At 46.6% G+C, this 18,011-nt stretch overlaps 1 protein-coding gene across 3 annotated transcripts in view; it reads left to right on the forward strand.

The window, feature by feature from the left end:
• Window positions 1-18,011, forward strand: part of CXADR (CXADR cell adhesion molecule) — a 125,181-nt gene that overhangs the window by 59,904 nt on the left and 47,266 nt on the right. For all 3 annotated transcript variants that reach the window (XM_073617066.1, XM_073617065.1, XM_073617064.1), the window contains exons 3-4: window positions 10,551-10,752; window positions 10,892-11,044. In XM_073617066.1, the coding sequence (XP_073473167.1) occupies window positions 10,551-10,752; window positions 10,892-11,044 (355 nt within the window). The remainder of the gene's footprint in view (window positions 1-10,550; window positions 10,753-10,891; window positions 11,045-18,011) is intronic.

Genomic DNA, 18,011 nt, shown 5'->3' on the forward strand with positions numbered 1-18,011 from the left:
AGATGCCTAAAAGCTGTCATGTGATTGGCTAATTAGAAATTTGTGTTGCCAAACAATTGAACATATGTACCTAATAAAGTGGCCAGTGAGCGCATGTGGAAAGCGCTGAGTAAATTGACACCGCTATAGAAGTTCCTATAATAATGAAAACCGTCATCCTTATAACAGGAGTAGCAGATGGGTGGAGTTGGGAACTTTATACAGAGGTTTAATTTCTGGGGTTCAAGTATAGTCAGCCAGCAAGTTGAATGAAAGTGTTGTCCACACAAAAATGATCTGTAATGGGTAGACGTCAATAAATCTGGTCACCCACAGTACACAGAACATGGACATGTAATTATTTTAGTAAATATAAACTGCTAAATACCTTTTTTCACAAGCAGTCAGAGCAGTCTTTTGACTTTTCTATCAGTGTCTGGTTAAAGCTTGTGGGAGGAGTTTTCATTCTCCCATGATTTTCCTATGAGGATGCAGGACCCCTGTCCCTCTGTCTGTACAATGCTGATTGGCCCTGTGCTGATCACACGCACTCTCCCAAGAAAAAAAAAACCTTTCTAGCAATACACACCAAACTGAACATGTGCAACTTGTCCCCTAGCCTCTGTACTATCAGGACATGGATTGAGGACTCTGGAGAAAGGGGAGGATCAAACCGCTGTTTTACACAATGCAGAAGGTTATTTAAGCATCAACAAAGACCTTGCTTAACTGCTTCCCACCCAGCTACTGCATAGAAACGGCCGGGTGTGTGCGCTTCGTCCTTCCGAGTGAACGTTCCTGAACGCGATCCCAAAGCGCTCGTGTCCTCCGGACACACCACATCTTGGATTGGCAGGAGGGCTCTGTGATTAGCCCTCCTGATCACATGATGGCTATGTCCAATCACAGCCATCATGTGATGTAAACACAGCCTGGTGGCCTCACAGGGTGCGGGATCGTGCGTCCGTATGCCTGCGCAGCGGCGTAATCCCGATGTGCCTGTGTCCCACCGAAACAGGGCAACATCGTTCGTCTGGAGGGCTCTTTTGATTTGCCCTCCTGATCACATGACGGCTGTGTCCAATCACAGCCGTCATGTAATGTAAACACAGCTGTTGTAACGGTGATCGGCTCTGCTTCTCCTCACACAGAGCCTGTTAGTAAGGAGCAGAGTGGATCAGTGCTGCGTGCTGGGATCAGTGCTGCGTGCTGGGATCAGTGTGTTGAAGCTGTTTTTTTTTTTAATAGCTTTTTACACACTGATCACCCGGCTAGTGTCCCCAACACAGTGAAAACATCTGTTCCAGTAAAGCTCTGCCCCACTAAACATCTGTCTGTGATCATCTGCCACATCTAATTTCATTGTTCCATTGTCCTGGTGCCCCTGGGCTTTAAAAAAATCTGATAGGTACTCAGGAAATGTGTCATTTATGCTCCTAGAACACCTGATGGTGCTCCCTGCATGTTGGGCCTCTGTATGTGGCCAAGATGTGGAAAAGTCTCACACATGTGGTATCACCATACTTAGGAGTAGCAAAATATATTTCGGAGTGTAATTGTTAAGTTTATCTATGCCGCATGTGAGAAATAACTTGTTAATATGACAATTTTGTTGGAAAAAAAAATATTTTTCCACTATTGTGTGCAAAATATTTTAACTTAAAACTCGCTATGCCTCTTGCTAAATACCTTGTACAAAAAGGGGTCATTTGGGGGGGATGTGTACTGTCCTGACATTTTAGGGCCTCATGAAATGGGCCTGTACATTCTGCACTAAATTTATGACGAAATTAGATTTTATTGGATTTCTTAACACAAAGTAGAAAATATTGTTTCTCCAGTCATCTTCCAGGACGGCACCTGAGATGATGGGTCTCACCTGACAGGAAACACAATCAATAGAGTTTAAAAGGCCCCACCCTTCCCTCTGTCCCTCAGTTATTGATTGTGTTTCCCACAGGATGGCAGCCCCAGGCCTTTCCTGACCAAGGCCTGGGGCTGAGGTCCCCTCCCTGGGTGTCAGACCCAGGGCAGCCAGTGGTGGATGTGGGGTCTGACAGGCCCTTGCCCTTCCCAGGGAGGATATGATCCCAAAAAAGGTGCTGGGGGGGGGGTGCAGGAGCTTGAAGAGTCCCCCTGAGAGCTGGAGGCTCCTGGACTCAGTGGAGGTGTCCAGAACTTCAGGGACCACATAACCACTCTTTTTCTCCTACCTGACAGTGCTGGATGGGATGGAGAAGCTGCTCTGGATATTCCTATCTGCTTAGGTGGAAGTCCCTGAAGTGCATGGCTCGGACCCCGGCGTCAGGTTAGCTGGCCGGGCTGAGGGATCTCCTGCTTGCCGGCTGTCTGTTCGTTGTTGGCGCAGGTCCGGATGCCGGCACAGCGCACACGAATGACGTCACTCCCGCACTTCCGGGTCAGAAGCTCTCTCCCTAAGGGTCACCTTTTCTGGAAGGGATGGAGAAGGAGAATGGACCGAATATGGCAGCAGCTGAGGAGACCACAGGGGGTGAGTCGACCAGCTGGTGGGGGAGTGAGGTTAAGGGTGGCCCTATTCCTTCACCCCCGCAGGACATCTTAAAGGGGCGTAGGTTAACAGGGATTCATCTGTTTTATTCTTTGCAGAAACTGAATGCCTTGCCCAGGGGACTACCAGTAGGTCTAAGTCCAAAGCCACCTCCTAAGTCAAAACTGTGTGGGTACTGCAATGAGAAACTTCCGCAGGACCACACCAAGCATTTTTGCTTCAGGTGCATCCATAAGTTAGCAGGCAAAGAGACGGCACAAGCAATGAAATAGTGCCGTGCTCTGCAGTCCGAGATGCTAGCAACTCTCCAGTCCTTCAGGTCTACAGTTGAGAAGCGGCAGGTAGAAGCCCCTTCTTGTAGGGAAAGCTCCCCCTCTCAGGAGGGAACCTTGGCGAGTAATACAGGGGGGTCCCAAGAACCGGCTCCCGGTTCGGGTGAGGAGGAGGCAGAAGCCTCACAGCAAAGCTCCCTGGAGGAGGGAGAAGACTCTGACCAGGATAGTCAGTTGGAGGCTAGACCTGGGGGCCATCTCTTCTCAGCCGAAGATCTGGAGGGTCTCCTCAAGGAAATTTGTGCAGCTGAGGATATTCAGATGCCGTCCATCCAGGTTTCGGCCCAGGATAAAGTTTATAGGGGACTAGGCAGACCTCAAACTAAGTCCTTGCCAGTACACCAATCTCTCAAGGATATAATCCTGAGAGAATTGAAGGAACCTGAGCGTAAAGTATTAAAACTTAAAAAAAAAAAAAAATGCATGACTGTGCCTTAAAAAAAAATAAAAAAAATCATTTGGAATTGTTTTTTTTTAAACTTGCCTCTAAATGCCTGTTGCTAGGGGGTCCCTCGTAGTCTGCCTCTTTCAGTGCCTGGGCTGGTGACATCACTTCCCCCTCGGCACAGGAAGGTCTCAGCTCTGTTCCCTCCCACTTGTCAATCATCTGGGACCCATTACAGCTCCCAGGTGACTGAGCGGCCAAAAGCGGCGTGCGGCGCTGCTCGCGCAAGCGCAGTGGATGCCAGGCTGTGAAGCCACAGCCCAGTGCCCACAGTTGCAATGCCGGCGCCGCTGAACGGAGGGGGAGACGAGCGGGGCTTCGATCCCCTGCATCGCTGGACCCTGGGACAGGTAAGTGTCCAATTAAAAGTCAGCAGCTGCAGTATTTGTAGCTGCTGACTTTTATTTTTTTTTTTATTGGGCCCTCCTCTTTAAGACCTGGAAGCGTAGATGCCCCTTTAAAAATGAGGAGGAGGAAAAATTCCTTAAAGTACCACATTTGGAAGCCTCTCTAGCTCAGGTATCCAAACATTCGGACCTCTCCTTCGAGGATTCCGGCGACGTACGGGACCAGATGGATAGGAGGTCAGAAACCCTGCTACGCAGGGCCTGGGATGCTACTGCTGCAGCTATGGGTCCAGCATTGGCCTTCGCCTGTGTTGCCAGAAACGCGGATGCATGGGCCAGCAGGTTTGATGGACCATGTATTGCGTGGGAACAAAACCAAGGAGGTGTTGGATTCTCTGGAGGTTATTGGTAAGGCAGTAGCCTATCCAGCAGACGCTGCAGTGGAAACCGTTAGAACAACTTTTAAGTCGGCAGCTCTTCTAAATTCCGCCAGAAGAGCCCTTTGGGTAAAAACGTGGGATGGGGATTTTGCCTCCTAAGTCACGTCTCTGTGGTATACCCTTTATGGGCTCGCTGCTCGCCGGGCCTAGAACAGGTCCTATCCCGATCGACAGAGAAGGGCAAGAAATTCCCCACTAAACCCAAGAGGGATAAAGGGAAGAAGTTTTTTCGAGGCCCCCCTTCAAAAGACCGGTTTAAGGGTAAGAAGGAGCCGAGGAGAAAGTGGGGGTTTGGAAAGGGCAAGGAAAAAGGTGGAATCCTTTTTTCTGGGCCCGGGCCTACCAACAAGGAAGCCAAATGACGCCAACCTAAAGGTTGGTTGGAGGCTCTGGTGATTTCTCCCCCAATGGAAAAGGATCACGCAGAGCCCTTATATTCTAAAGGTCATAAGGGAGGGTTACAGCATGGAATTCCTGTCCACCCCCACCCCACCCCCCCCTCTGAATTTTATCCTTGCTTATCTCCCCAAAGATCCACAGAAGGCAAGTGGGCCTTTTGGAGAGTGTCCGGGAGTTGGCACAACAGGAGGTCATCATCCCTGTTCCCGTAGGTCAGATCGGCCAAGGGTTTTATTCCCACATCTTTGTGGTTCTGAAACCCTCGGGCAAATTCCGACACATCATAAACTTACGGAAGCTAAACAGTATGGAAAGTATCTACACAGTCAGAAGACACCTCCAAGGGGGTGTCTTCATGATCACGTTAGACTTAAAAAATGCTTATCTGCATGTCCCCATTGCCCCGAAACATCAAAAGTTCCTGCGATTCGCAGTTCAGGCAGGGTGTCCAACACTGGCAGTTCAAGGCGCTCCCTTTCGGCCTAATGGCCAGTCCGAGAATCTTCACAAAAGTTCTCGCCGAGGTGGTGTCTTTTCTACACCTCCAGGGGGTAGCCTTGATCCCATATTTGGACGACATGCTAATCTACAGTCCGGCCCTAGAACAGCTTCGGTCAGACCGAGCCAAAGTGCTGTCCACTCTAGAAACTCTAGGTTGGATGGTCAGTCGGGAGAAATCCTCCCTGGATCCCTCAGTCCAAGGTGTACCTAGATTACCTGGTAGACTCTCTGGCCCAAAGAGTTTTCTTTCCCCAGGAAAAGATCACAAAGGTGCGGAGGGCTATGTCCGTTCTCCACGCAGCCGAGGGGGCCTCTCTGAGGACCATTATGAGAGTGCTAGGCCTCATGACATCATGCATTCCAGTGGTACCCTGGGCCCAGTTCCACTCTTGGGGGCTCCAGGGTTTCCTTCTCTCCTCCTGGGATGGGAGAAGGGAATCCCTGGACATAAGAGTATCTCTCTCAAGAGAGGTAAGAAGTTCCCTAGACTGGTGGCTCAGTCTGAGCAAGCTGTCAGGGGGTCGGGCCTGGACCCAGCTAGATCCGTTGAGTGTGACAACTGAAAGAGTGCCTGGGGCTGGGGAGCTCACTTGGGGGACCTCTACACCCAAGGGCATTGGGATCAGGAGCAAAGCAGAGCCTTCTCCAGTTTCGGGAGCTCCTGGCGGTTGGAAAGGCGTTAGACTTTTTCAAGGACCAGATCTGGGGGAGGGAAGTGCAGATCTTCTTGGACAACGCAGTGACTGTGTCCTACCTAAACCACCAGGGAGGAACAAGGTCCCACAAGCTAATGAGGCTGACCCAGGAAATCCTGGGGAAGCAGAGAAGATAATCCCCTCTGTATCAGCAGTCCATATAAGAGGGTCCCTCAAAATTCAGGCAGACTTCCTAATCAGGCAGCCCATTCATCAGGGAGAGTGGGAGCTGAACAACATAGTTTTCTCTCTGGTAAGCCAACACTTTGGCAAACCAGAGATGGATTTGTTTGCTTGCAGGAAGAACAGAAAAGTTCAGAAGTTCTCTTCTCTCACCAGGGAGCAGAGCTCGCAGGGGGTAGATGCCTTGGCTCAGACCTGGGATTTTGGCTTGGCCTACGCGTTCCCTCCCCTGGTGCTCATTCCCCGGGTGTTACAGAAACTGTCCCAGTCAAACGGGTGCCTCATTCTAATTGCACCCTGGTGGCCGAAGCGGACATGGTTCCCCACCCTGAAGAGGTGGTCGGTCGCTCCTCCGTTGCATCTCCCGTCCCGACGCAATCTCCTCAGCCAGGGACCAGTTTTACATCCCGACCTGGGGTTCCTTTCCCTGACAGGCTGGTGTTTGAGAGGGAGATCCTCAGGAGTAGGGGATGTTCGGAGAAAAAGTGATTGATACACTTTTACCAAGTAGAAAATCAATCACTAGACCGATCTATGCAAAAGTTTGGAAAGTCTTCTCTCGCTGGGCTCAGACAAGTGAGGGCACTCTCCAAACAGTCCCTACGGTCCTGGACTTCCTCCAAGAGGGGGTCGACCAGGGTCTTGCAGTCAATACCCTCAGAGTTAAGGTTGCAGCCTTATCTGTATTCTTCGATAATGGACTCGCCCTGAACCCCCTCATAAAAAGATTCTAATCAGCCAGGGAGAGGGTAACTCCGGTGAGAACAAACAGATTCCCACCGTGGGACTTATTCCTGGTATTGGATGCCCTAACTAAAGGGCCCTTTGAGCCGTTGGCTCAGGTTTCAGTTAAATTTCTTTCCCTTAAAATGGCCTTCCTTCTAGCGATCATGACTGCCAGAAGGGTTGGCGACCTACAGGCTCTGACAATTAAAGAGCCTTTTCTGTTGCTCCTAGAGGATAAGGCAATTCTCAGGCAGGATCCTTTGTATTTGCCGAAAGTGACCTAGAATTTCCACAGGTCACAGGAAATTATACTTCCCTCATTTTGTCAGAATACCAAGAACGATAAAGAGGAAAAATTTAATTAATCAGATGTTGTCTACTGGTCTATCTGGAGAGAGTGAAATGTTTTAGGAGATCAAACCATCTATTGGTTAGTTTTTGTGTCCAGAGAAAGGGTCTTCAGGCCTCCAAGCCGTCGATAGCCAGGTGGATTAAAAAAGCTATCTCGATAGCCTATGAGCACTCAGGTAGACCTATCCCAGCTCACCTTAAAGCTCATTGAGCTAGATCACTGGCGACCTCCCGGACAGAGAGGACAGGTGCTTCGATCGACCAGATCTGCAGGGCAGCAACATGGACGAGCCAAAATACCTTCCTGAGGCATTACAGAGTGGAGCTGTTGTCCCCTCAGGACTTGGCGTTCGGCAGGAAGGTCCTACAGGCGGTGGTCCCACCCTAAGGTAGGCCTGAACTTCTTGCTCATTGTCTCAGGTGTGCGTCCTGGAAGATGACTGGAGAAAATTACCAATTACACTTACCGGTAACGGGTTTTCTAGGAAATATTCCAGGACGGCAGGCTTACTTTCCTACCTTTAACCCCTTCCCGCCGACCGTACGCAGATATGCGTACTCGGCTTTCCGGGGTTATACCGGGATGCTGCAGGCATCATCCCGGTACCGTTGTTTACAGCGGGCGATCGGCTACCCGAGTATAACAACCGATGCGGCTAAAAGCCGCTCCGCTGTTATTCCGGAGGAGCGGGAGGGGACATCCACGCCTCCCGCCGCTCTTACCGGGCCTCCCGTGCGATCGGGAGGCCCGGTGTCCAATCGTCTGCCTTCGGCGGCTGGGGGCGGGCTGGAACGAAGCTGTGGGCGGCTTCGTTCCAGCCTTCTCATTGTAAACGCGGAAGTGACATGATGTCACTTCCCGTTTACTCGGCTGCCAATGGCGCCGGTTTAAAAAAAAATATACAGTATTCAGAATCGCCGTTTTCGGCGATCTGAATACTTTGAAGTGCAAAGGAGGGATCGGGGGTCTTTAGACCCCCGATCCCTCCATAAAGAGTACCTGTCACCACCTATTACTGTCACAAGGGATGTTTACATTCCTTGTGACAGCAATAAAAGTAAAAAAAAAAAAAATTTTTTTAAACACAATTTATAAAGTAAAAAAATAAATTAAATAAATTAAAAAAAAAAAAATTTTTTTTTTAAAGTGCCCCTGTCCCCGCGAGCTCGCGCAGCGAAGAAAACGCATACGGAAGTCACGCCCGCATATGTAAACGGTGTTCAAATCGCACATGTGAGGTATCGCCGCGATCGTCAGAGCGAGAGCAATAATTCTAGCCCTAGACCTCCTCTGTAACTCAAACCTGGTAACCGTAAAAAAAAAAATTTAAAGCGTTGCCTATGGAAATTCATAGGTACCGTAGTTTGTTGCCATTCCACGAGTGCGTGCAATTATAAAGGGTGACATGTTTGGTATCTATTTACTCGGCGTAACATCATCTTTCACATTATACAAAAAAATTGGGGTAACTTTACTGTTTGGATTTTTTAAAATTCATGAAAGTGTCCCTTTTCCAAAAATTTGCGCTTAAAACGCCGCTGCACAAATACCGTGTGATAAAAAAATATTGCAACAATCGCCATTTTATTCTCTAGATTCTCTGCTAAAAAAAATATATATAATGTTTGGGAACTCTAAGTATTTTTCTAGCAAAAAATACGGATTTTAACTTGTAAACACCAAATTTCAAAAATAGGCTTAGTCATGAAAGGGTTAATTGTTGGTGATGTTTCAGTGTAGTACACACATTGGCTACCATTGTCGACCCTTGTTGGAAATTGACGTTGGTCGTTTTATGGGTCCATTGACTTCACTACACGAAGTCTCTGACCTGGAATCAGCATGGAGCCTGTAAAGTTGGAGCTCTTGATCTGTATATTTGTTGATTATTAGTTGCTCTTTAGTTGCTCACACATTCTGCAGCCTTTGGATTAGCGTGGCTTTTAAAGGTCGATATTTGGAATATGGAAGAAGGCAATAACAGCCTACATTGTGTTCTCATTACAGATACCCTTTAGTGCAGAACATTTTATAGTTGAAAAGTAATTTTGAAGTCCTAAAACCAATACCTCTTCTTTTTTTTTTTTTTTTTTTTGTAGTATTGGATGATGTGGTAAGTGATTAGAACCCCTGTCCGGTTTTTATTGCTTCTTGTGTCCACACTAGGGAGAGTCATGTATTCTGGTGACTACTGTCACTGAAACAAGTGACCTGCATGAATTTTTAGTGCTGCTCCAAACAGGATTGATATGTATTTCCCTGTTGGCACTCAGGAGTAGTGCCAGTGTCATATTAGTGTCAATAGAAGAGGCTTGAAATGCCGTCTGCCCAGCCTGATCCATGTGAATGTGTGTGACTACCTCAGCCAGCGCTGCTCCACTGACACATTTTGCCCCACCCACCAGGGCTTAGACATGGTGAGAACAAGTGAAGGAAAATCCAAAATGTTGGGTTTGTCAGAGGAACGAAGGGTAAATCTTTCATTTGGGACACTGGTTTCAGTGACAGCTGTCCTAGGAGGGGACTTTCCTCATGGCTTCATAATGTATGTGCAGTGGGTCACACATGGTGCAAATGAAAAAAAAAAAAGGAATTTAACCCTTCCTTACACACTTCAGAATGGGGGAAAAAAAAGGTTTGACTCCAGAGCTGCACTGAGCCTCTGTGAACCCCACAATGTGCACTGTACTCCATAGACCCCTGGTGCCCAACCTGCAGCCCTTTGGTGTATGATGTGTGAACCTCAGCAGTATGTAAGGGGAACATTGATTAGGGTAATATCATTGATCTCTACTAGTCTCATGTAACATGTTCCCAGTTTTATTTTCTTCTGCAGCATATCCCCAGCCAAAAAATGTCGCATTTCCACACTCTGACCCTCATTTCCACTATTAGTTTGGAGGTTTTTGACTGTCCTTTCAAGCTTGCCATATATAGACCATTATGTGTGACCCTTTGGTGATGTCAGGAGCCGCTTTTAGCTCATAAGTTTTGACAACCACTGCCATAGACCCTTTTGTATACATTGTGTTGTACACGCTACTTTTGATCCCAGTGGGTACACTGCTCCTTCGAAACGCCCACACCGATCCCGCCTGTGCCCAGAACACTTCTAGTAATGCGTAGCTGATGCAAACTCACTTAAAGTGGAACTTTAGTCAGAAAATTAAGTCTTGCTAGATCACTTCAGGCTGGCCCCTTTTGCAGGTAAAACATTATAAAGAAGTGTCTATACTGTTAAAAATGACAATAATACACTGTCGCACCCTGCTCTGCACATGCTCAGTTGCTCTCTATTTTTTGGCACCATGCCTAATTTGTAGAGGCTGATCTGCTGACAGCCTAAAGATTTACTGCTGTTCAGAGGCTTCAGAAAAAAGCAGCCTCCAGCAAGAAGAAACAAACCATGCTGGAGGCTATTTATAGCCCACACAAATTTTGATAGTATAATTATTAATGTGAAATGTATGTTCCTTGCTAGGGAATATTATTTTTCATTAAGTTATGGGTAAAGTTATGCATCAAAAATCATGAGCTCGGTACCATGACTGACTGGATTTCCCACATGGAGTGTGAATGATTAGTAAATTATCTATCTTTTCTCTTCCTGTTTTGGAACAGATTATTAGTTACAATACGGGTGTCGTGTACCAGCACATCGGACCACTGAAAGATCGAGTGCACTTTTCATCTACTGACCCTGTAAATGGTGATGGCTCCATAGAGATTGTTAATCTGCAGGAATCAGACACTGGGGCTTATCAGTGCAAAGTAAAGAAGCTTCCCGGCGCCCAGAACATGAAGATGCGTCTGACTGTGTATAGTAAGTCTTTTCAGAGATTAATAGGATGGCAACAGTAGTGTGAAGAAAATGTCTGTTTTTGGGTGGATAAATGAGGGGGTGAATATAGGGATTTGAGTTATAAGTATAGAAGACCTAATTTCATTGTCTGTCCATACAGTTACGCCAGGAAAGACCAGGTGCTTCGTTGACGGAAAACAGGAGATTGGAAGTGACTTGACCCTTAAATGTGACGCTAAAGAAGGATCTGCTCCAGTTACATACTCCTGGGAGAAGATCAGTGGGGTGGAGAAGCTTCCACCCTCAACATCAGGTGCGATAATTTTGGTTGGTTCTTCTGTAATGTCAGCAGTGCTGCAAGCTTGTAATGCTGAAGGCTATCCCTGAAACATTGGAGACCTCCGTTACACTGGCTGTGTGTTCCTACCAGTATCTCGGGTCTAATGCAGACCTGTCATGGTGCTGGAAAAATCAAACTAGGATAACAAGCCATTGCCTTCTGCAAATATCAATTTTAATAGTGGAGCCTGCCCATGTAAACCACCTGTGGTTCTCTTAGATCTCCATTCTCTCCATCGCATTAACGTAGAAGTTCAGTCAAAATCTAACTAAGACTAAACCCACTCACACCCCTACTCTAAGCCTATTCTTTCTAACCCTGTAAAGGAAAGATCTGTATAGTTATCTATTCTGAATCTGGTCCGGTTACACAATCTCTCCAGCTGCAGCTGTTGTGTAAAGGGGAGATTGCTGTCAATGGCTGCAAATGCCAGGGAGATGTCACCCATAGGCTTAGTATGGGGCATCCGTTGTCTGCTGCCCTGGTCAACTGCTTCCTGTGTCATGACCTAAAGTCTGTCCAGGAAGTAAGGCAGAAGTAATCGAGCACTGTTTTGAAACAACCATAAAGACAGTGAGGTAAGCATGCTTAGAATAAATGGATAGTGGTTTTATTTTTGCTAGATAAGTACATTAATGTTATATAGGTACTTAGGGGAGCTGGAATTTAGAAATAAAAAAAATAACTTTTTAACTTGTAAGCAACAAATGTCAGTAAAAGGTCCGGTCACAACAAAGCCTGGGGAATGCACAGGAAAAAACCCAAGCATACTTGCCAACCAGCTTGCAGACAACCAAATTAACCTGTCTAACAGTATGCGTTAAAAACAGGCGTTTAGTCTGCACGCATTTGCAAATGCATGCGTAAGCCACAGAGCCTCGTCACGGCACCCTGGTATCTGTGGTCCTAACACTAAAATATGAGTGTCCCCACAGTGGAGGCACATGCATTCTGATGGATAAATGAGGGCAGGTGGACTGAAGGAGAGCCCACCCCTTCTTAAAGGTACAGGAGCACACCAAACACCCAGCAAATAGCACAATGGCTGCAAAGGTGTTGGTGCGTTGCTGGACCAATACAAACACCAACGGTCAGCAAGTGTTTAGAAGACCAAAATTGGAAGGGGGTTCTTGGTGAACATGTGCCCAGATGATGCACACTAAAGCATTTTACAATCAATCCAAAGTGGGCGTGGCCTGACGTTGCATGGAGTAGGACGTGTGTGCCCTGAGCTCCGTCCATTACTCCTTTAAAACTTCACCCTGCAATACGCAAAATCCAGCATCCACCTGGAAAACCTGCCTGGGGACTCTCCACACACCCTGACTAACCTCTGGAGGCCTTCAGCTACATGGCGGCCCGAACGGAGCGGCGATCTCCCACGCAGCGGCCGCCGCATTCAGGAAAGTCCCTGGCTCCGGCCTACTCCCGGAGCCCGCGGCAATCTTGGTACACCCGAAACTCCACAAAGGCACAGCAAATCCGTTGCCATCCGGGTCCCATTCCACATTTGTGAGCCTTAATCACATTCACACTACCTTCTGGACCCCCCTGCTATACTCCTGGAGGGGCCTTTCTTAGTTCTGGCTGACTAATTTGATCCGGGCCTACGGATTGCTCCACACCGAGGACGCCCGTGGCCATCTTGGGGCCTGCTGTCAGATAGGAGACCACAAGAAGACAGAGGTGGTGGATTGCCTTAGAGCCCTGTCCCTCTGCCTCGATCCCCCGTGGCCTGACGCCATCCTGCGTCCTGTCGGCCTGACCTCTCCAGCACCAGGGACACAGTGAGTAGCAGCTCTCCCCTTTACCCACGCACCGCACAAAGACTCTAACCTTTTGCAGCATCTGGGCTCCAAAGTCTGTGCCCACGGAGGGAACACTGTGTCCTGAGGGGTGCGGAACTAAACCGGCCGGCTCTCATCTGTGGGAAAGTCTGCGGCTCCGGCCTAGTTCTGGAAGTAGGCGGCCATCTTGCTACTCCACATACACCCTCCTTCACTCCTCTTTATTTTACTGTATTGGCAGCACGGCTCTCTCTTTCTCATAGAATTTGTGCATCGAGTGGCCCATTACCACCTCCCACAGTACCTACAGGAGTCTCCTGGGTAACTGGATACCATATTTGGGACTATAATTATGACCGTTTTGTGCATGTAATCTAATGTGAGTGCGAGGGGCCCTGTCCAGCCACCGGCCTTTACAGCTCCAGCTATGCCCGCCAAGACACCTAAAACTCGTTCCACATTAGGCAAAAGATCCGGAAAGGGTTTGAAATCTCATACAACTGCCTCTGGCTCTATCCAGCAATATTTAGCTGGCGCACGCAGTGGACAAGCCAGAACCTCAAGACCGAGTATCTCTCCCTCCTCCCACGCTGCCTCAGTGAGGGAAAGTTCCCCTGCCTCATCTTACTGCTCAGACCTCATGGAGGATCCCGGATCCCCCGCTGGCTCAGAAATGACATCGTTGATGAGTGGTCTTAAAAAAGAACTTGCTGGTATGTTTCACAGCTTGGAGAAATCTATTAAGAAAGAAATTACCGCTGTAAGAACTGACATATCCCACCTCTTGCTTAGGGTAGAGGAAACGGAACAGTGTCAGGACTCCCAAGCATCAGCCATAAAAGAATTACAGGAGACTGTTACCCAGTTCGCATGACCTAGAGCCATCGATCCGAGGAATTCTCAATACAATCCTGGAAAATCCTGTCACTGACCCACTGCGATTTGATCGCGTACATCGCGCCCTGCGCCCTCGTAATGCAAATTCAGACCAACCCAGAGATGTCATTTGTCGTTTGCACTACTTCGAAGATAAAAACGCCATCATGACAAAACTGCGGAACACTCCTAACATTAACTTTGACGGAGCAGTCCTTAATATACTCCCTGATCTGTCCAAGGAAGCTCTGGATCGTCGCAGAGCCCTAAAACCGCTCCTTGAACATCTGCGCACAGACGGGATTACTTGCAGATGGGGTTTTCCAACTTGTTTCCAAGTGTTTACGGATACCCAAAATTTCAATTTTCATTATGCTTGGGTCAGACTCTTTGAACTCTATTTTCAGCCTCATTGGCTTAGAGGAAGTAGACCTGACATTCATTTTTTTTTTTTTTTTTTTTCTTTTGGGTATCCCATTGTTTAAATTCAGTTTTTCTGGATCTGAAAGGTTCAATTGCATTCTTTATTGCAGGGTTCGTTAGGTTTACCTTGATGTTGTAATTAATATTGCTTTGGTTTTCATAACCTTCCCTTTTCCTGTTTTGTTTTGTTATATCTCTCATGTTCAATTTTTTTTTTTTTCTTTGCTGGAGCTCGACACCAAGTAATACGTGAGCTAAAGCATACTGCTTGCTCTGTTGCCTTCCTTCAGGAAACGCATTTAACCCACGCTACACCGGTCAGATTGACATCACCCTACTTTCCGCAGTGGTATTACAGCCTCTCTGACAACAACAAGGCTAAGGGTGTTGCCATTGGTTTCAGTAGTGGGATATCTTTTCACCTAACAGATATGCTAGCAGATGACTTTGGTCGTTTTGTTTTCCTTAAGGGCTTTATAGGCAACACCCAATGCACGTTTGCAAATATATACTGTCTGAATCAGAATCAACCAACCTTTTTCTCACAAATCCTCACTAAACTATCACAATTTGCCAAAGGTATTATTGTCCTTGCTGGTGACATAAACATGCCCCTCGACCCTACAATGGATACGTCCCGGGGCCGATCAAACATATCGTTTAAACGATTAGCTTTTGTTAAAAAAAGACTTATAGATCATCAATTAATAGATGTCTGGCGCCTGCTCCACCCTAAGGACAAAGACTACTCACACTTCTCTGCGACACACCAGTCTTACTCTAGAATAGATAATATATTTCTGGACCACTTCCATCTCCCTCTCCTCAAATCTACACATATAGGAACCGCAACTTTATCTGACCATGCACCTGTGACAATGCGCATGACCATGTTCACCTTAACCCGTAGCACCAATAACTGGAAACTTAATGATTCCCTTCTCTCTAATCAAACTGAAGTCTCCATGTTGGCCCCTCACTTGACGCATTACTTTAAAGAGAACTTACCCTCTGTAACGTCCCCATCTATTGTATGGGAAGCTCATAAGGCCACTATACGAGGACGATTCATTGAACTCGGTGCAAGGAAAAAAAGGGAGCATGGTCATCAAATTGCACAGGTACTGCAACAAATAACTGACCTTGATAAACATAAACGTTCACTCCACATCGCTCATCTCAAAGCCCTCACGCTTAAACGTGAAGAACTGAAAAGCCTTCTAGACTTAGACACTAAAAAGAAACTTCATCGCATATCACAGAAATTCTATGAATGGGGCAATAAACCAAGCAAATTACTTGCTAGATCCCTTAAGGCTACACAAACTAAGTCATTTATTCCTAAAATTAAACTTCCAACAGGGGAGCTTGTTCATGCAACTCCACATATTGCCAAAGCCTTTAGGGAATTCTATACAGATTTATATAATGTTACAAATGGTTTATCTCCTTTTTCCCCATCAGTGAGGCGCTCTCGCATGCTCTCCTATTTGAGGGCGGCAAACCTCCCTAAACTGTCTAGGTCAGCCCTTAGGGAGATGGAAGCAGATTTTTCAGTTGAAGAATTCCAGACCGCTTTAAAATCCTCCCCTTCAGGTAAAGCTCCCGACCCTGACGGGTTCACTATTCTTTATTACAAAACATTCCAAGACATCTTACTTCCTCGCCTCACGGCTTACGCTAACTCAATTTCCCAATCTTCAGGTTTATGCCCAGAATCCCTTTCAGCACATATTACTGTTATACCTAAACCCGGTAAAGACCCCACTCTTTGCAGCAGTTATAGGCCAATTTCTTTAATAAATACTGACATTAAACTATTTGCCAAGGTGATGGCCAACCGCATACTCCCTCTACTGCCCAATTGGATCTCGGCAGATCAAACAGGTTTCATACCACATAGAGAGGCTAAAGATAACTCCTTACGGACTATTTCCCTAATCCAGTTTGTTCAAAGATGTGCCCAGCCCACCTTGCTTCTTTCTACTGATGCTGAAAAAGCATTCGATAGGGTGGACTGGGACTATCTTAAGATGACCTTATGTCACTTTGGATTGGGCCCAAAGATGTTTCACTGCATCTCTTCACTTTATTCTGCCCCCTCTGCGCAAATTCGCATAAATGGCTCGTTAAGTGATCCCTTCACCTTGCATAATGGCACTAGGCAGGGATGCCCTCTCTTCCCCCCCCTCCTCTTTGCTATCACTTTAGAGCCCTTCCTAGCCACAATTAGACGTAATATCAATATACGAGGCATCCAAGTAGGTGCCAGAACTCACAAATATGCCGACGACATACTCTTCTTTATCCAACAACCACGTATCTCTCTACCTAACTTAATGTCAACAATTCTCTACCTTTCAAACAATATCAAACTTTAAAATAAACCTTTCCAAATCTGAAATTTTAAACATTAACCTCCCCAGGTCAGAAGCGGCCTCTTTGAAACCCTTTTTTCCATTCAGATGGGAACAAACTCACATGAAATACTTGGGTATATACCTCACACCTAAACTGAACTCCCTTTTTAAGTAGAATTACATCCCGCTGTTAAATAACATCAGAGAGGACCTAAGAAAATGGGCTAATCTATCACACTCATGGTTGGGGAAAATAAACATCAAAATGAACATTCTCCCTCGCATATTATTTATTTTTCAGATGATCCCACTGGGTGTACCTGTAGGGTTCTTCACTATTCTGCAAGTGATGATCTCCCGCTTTGTGTGGAAGAACAGCTGCCCCAGAATATCCAGAGACGTTCTTTTTCGCTCCAAGTGCTCTGGGGGTCTGGCACTCCCAAACTTTAAGTCTTATTACCATGCTGTCATACTGTCTAGATTGGCAGACTGGAAATACTCTGTTAATTCAAAACTATGGGTACAACTACTCTCTGAGTGGTGTAGATCTTTCTGTTGCCCCCTGGTTACCCCGAGCTTTTAGGAATATTACCCACACTGTTTCAGCACTCACCATGTCCACATTGGATATCTGGGATGCCATACACAGGAAATTTTCCTGGAACTATGACTCTCCTCTGATGCCTCTTCTTAACCACCACTATTTCTTACCAGGTCTATTGGACCCAGCATTTAAATCCTGGTCTCCAGGAGAACCTCTTCTGTTGCATCACGTCTTAAATGCCAATGTAATTAAACCTCTTCCGGGGATCCTCTGCTCTAAACCTATCACATTTATGGATAAGTGGAGATATCATCAATTGCAATGCTTTATACGATCCTTTCCCCACCCATTACGAGGCTTACAGGATCTAAATAGCATAGAAGAAATACTCCACCCAAAAGACCCCCCTCTGCATGGTATCTCATTATTTTACAAAGCTCTTACTGATCTTTCTAATCCTACTTACCCACACTTCCTGGCTAAATGGGAATTAGATTTAGATTCTCCCCTCACAGACACTCTGAAAGATAAAGTCTTGCAACTCGCTCATGTCTCCTCACTCGCTTCAAAAATGGCAGAAGTCAACTACAAACTACTTTCCAGGTGGTACTATACCCCAGTTAAAATGCACCAAATGTTCCCAGACGGCTCCCCATTGTGCTGGAGGAGATGCGGGAACAAAGCCACACATGCTCATATTTTGTGTCACTGCCCAATCATTCGGCCCTTCTGGACCAATGTTCTTAATCTTATATTACAGATTACAGACATCAATCTCCCTCTTGATCCTTGGACCATCCTCTTTCATGCTACTAAAGAAACAATTGGTACCTATAAACGTTCACTCCTTCCTCATTTACTGAATACTGCCAAGGCCCTAATCCCTATCCTGTGGGGTCAACCCACAATCCCGTCTGTAAAAAATTGGTTACATAAGATCTCAGAGGTTC

This window comes from Aquarana catesbeiana, linkage group LG02 (genome assembly GCF_042186555.1).
Source record: "Aquarana catesbeiana isolate 2022-GZ linkage group LG02, ASM4218655v1, whole genome shotgun sequence".
NCBI lineage: Eukaryota > Metazoa > Chordata > Amphibia > Anura > Ranidae > Aquarana > Aquarana catesbeiana.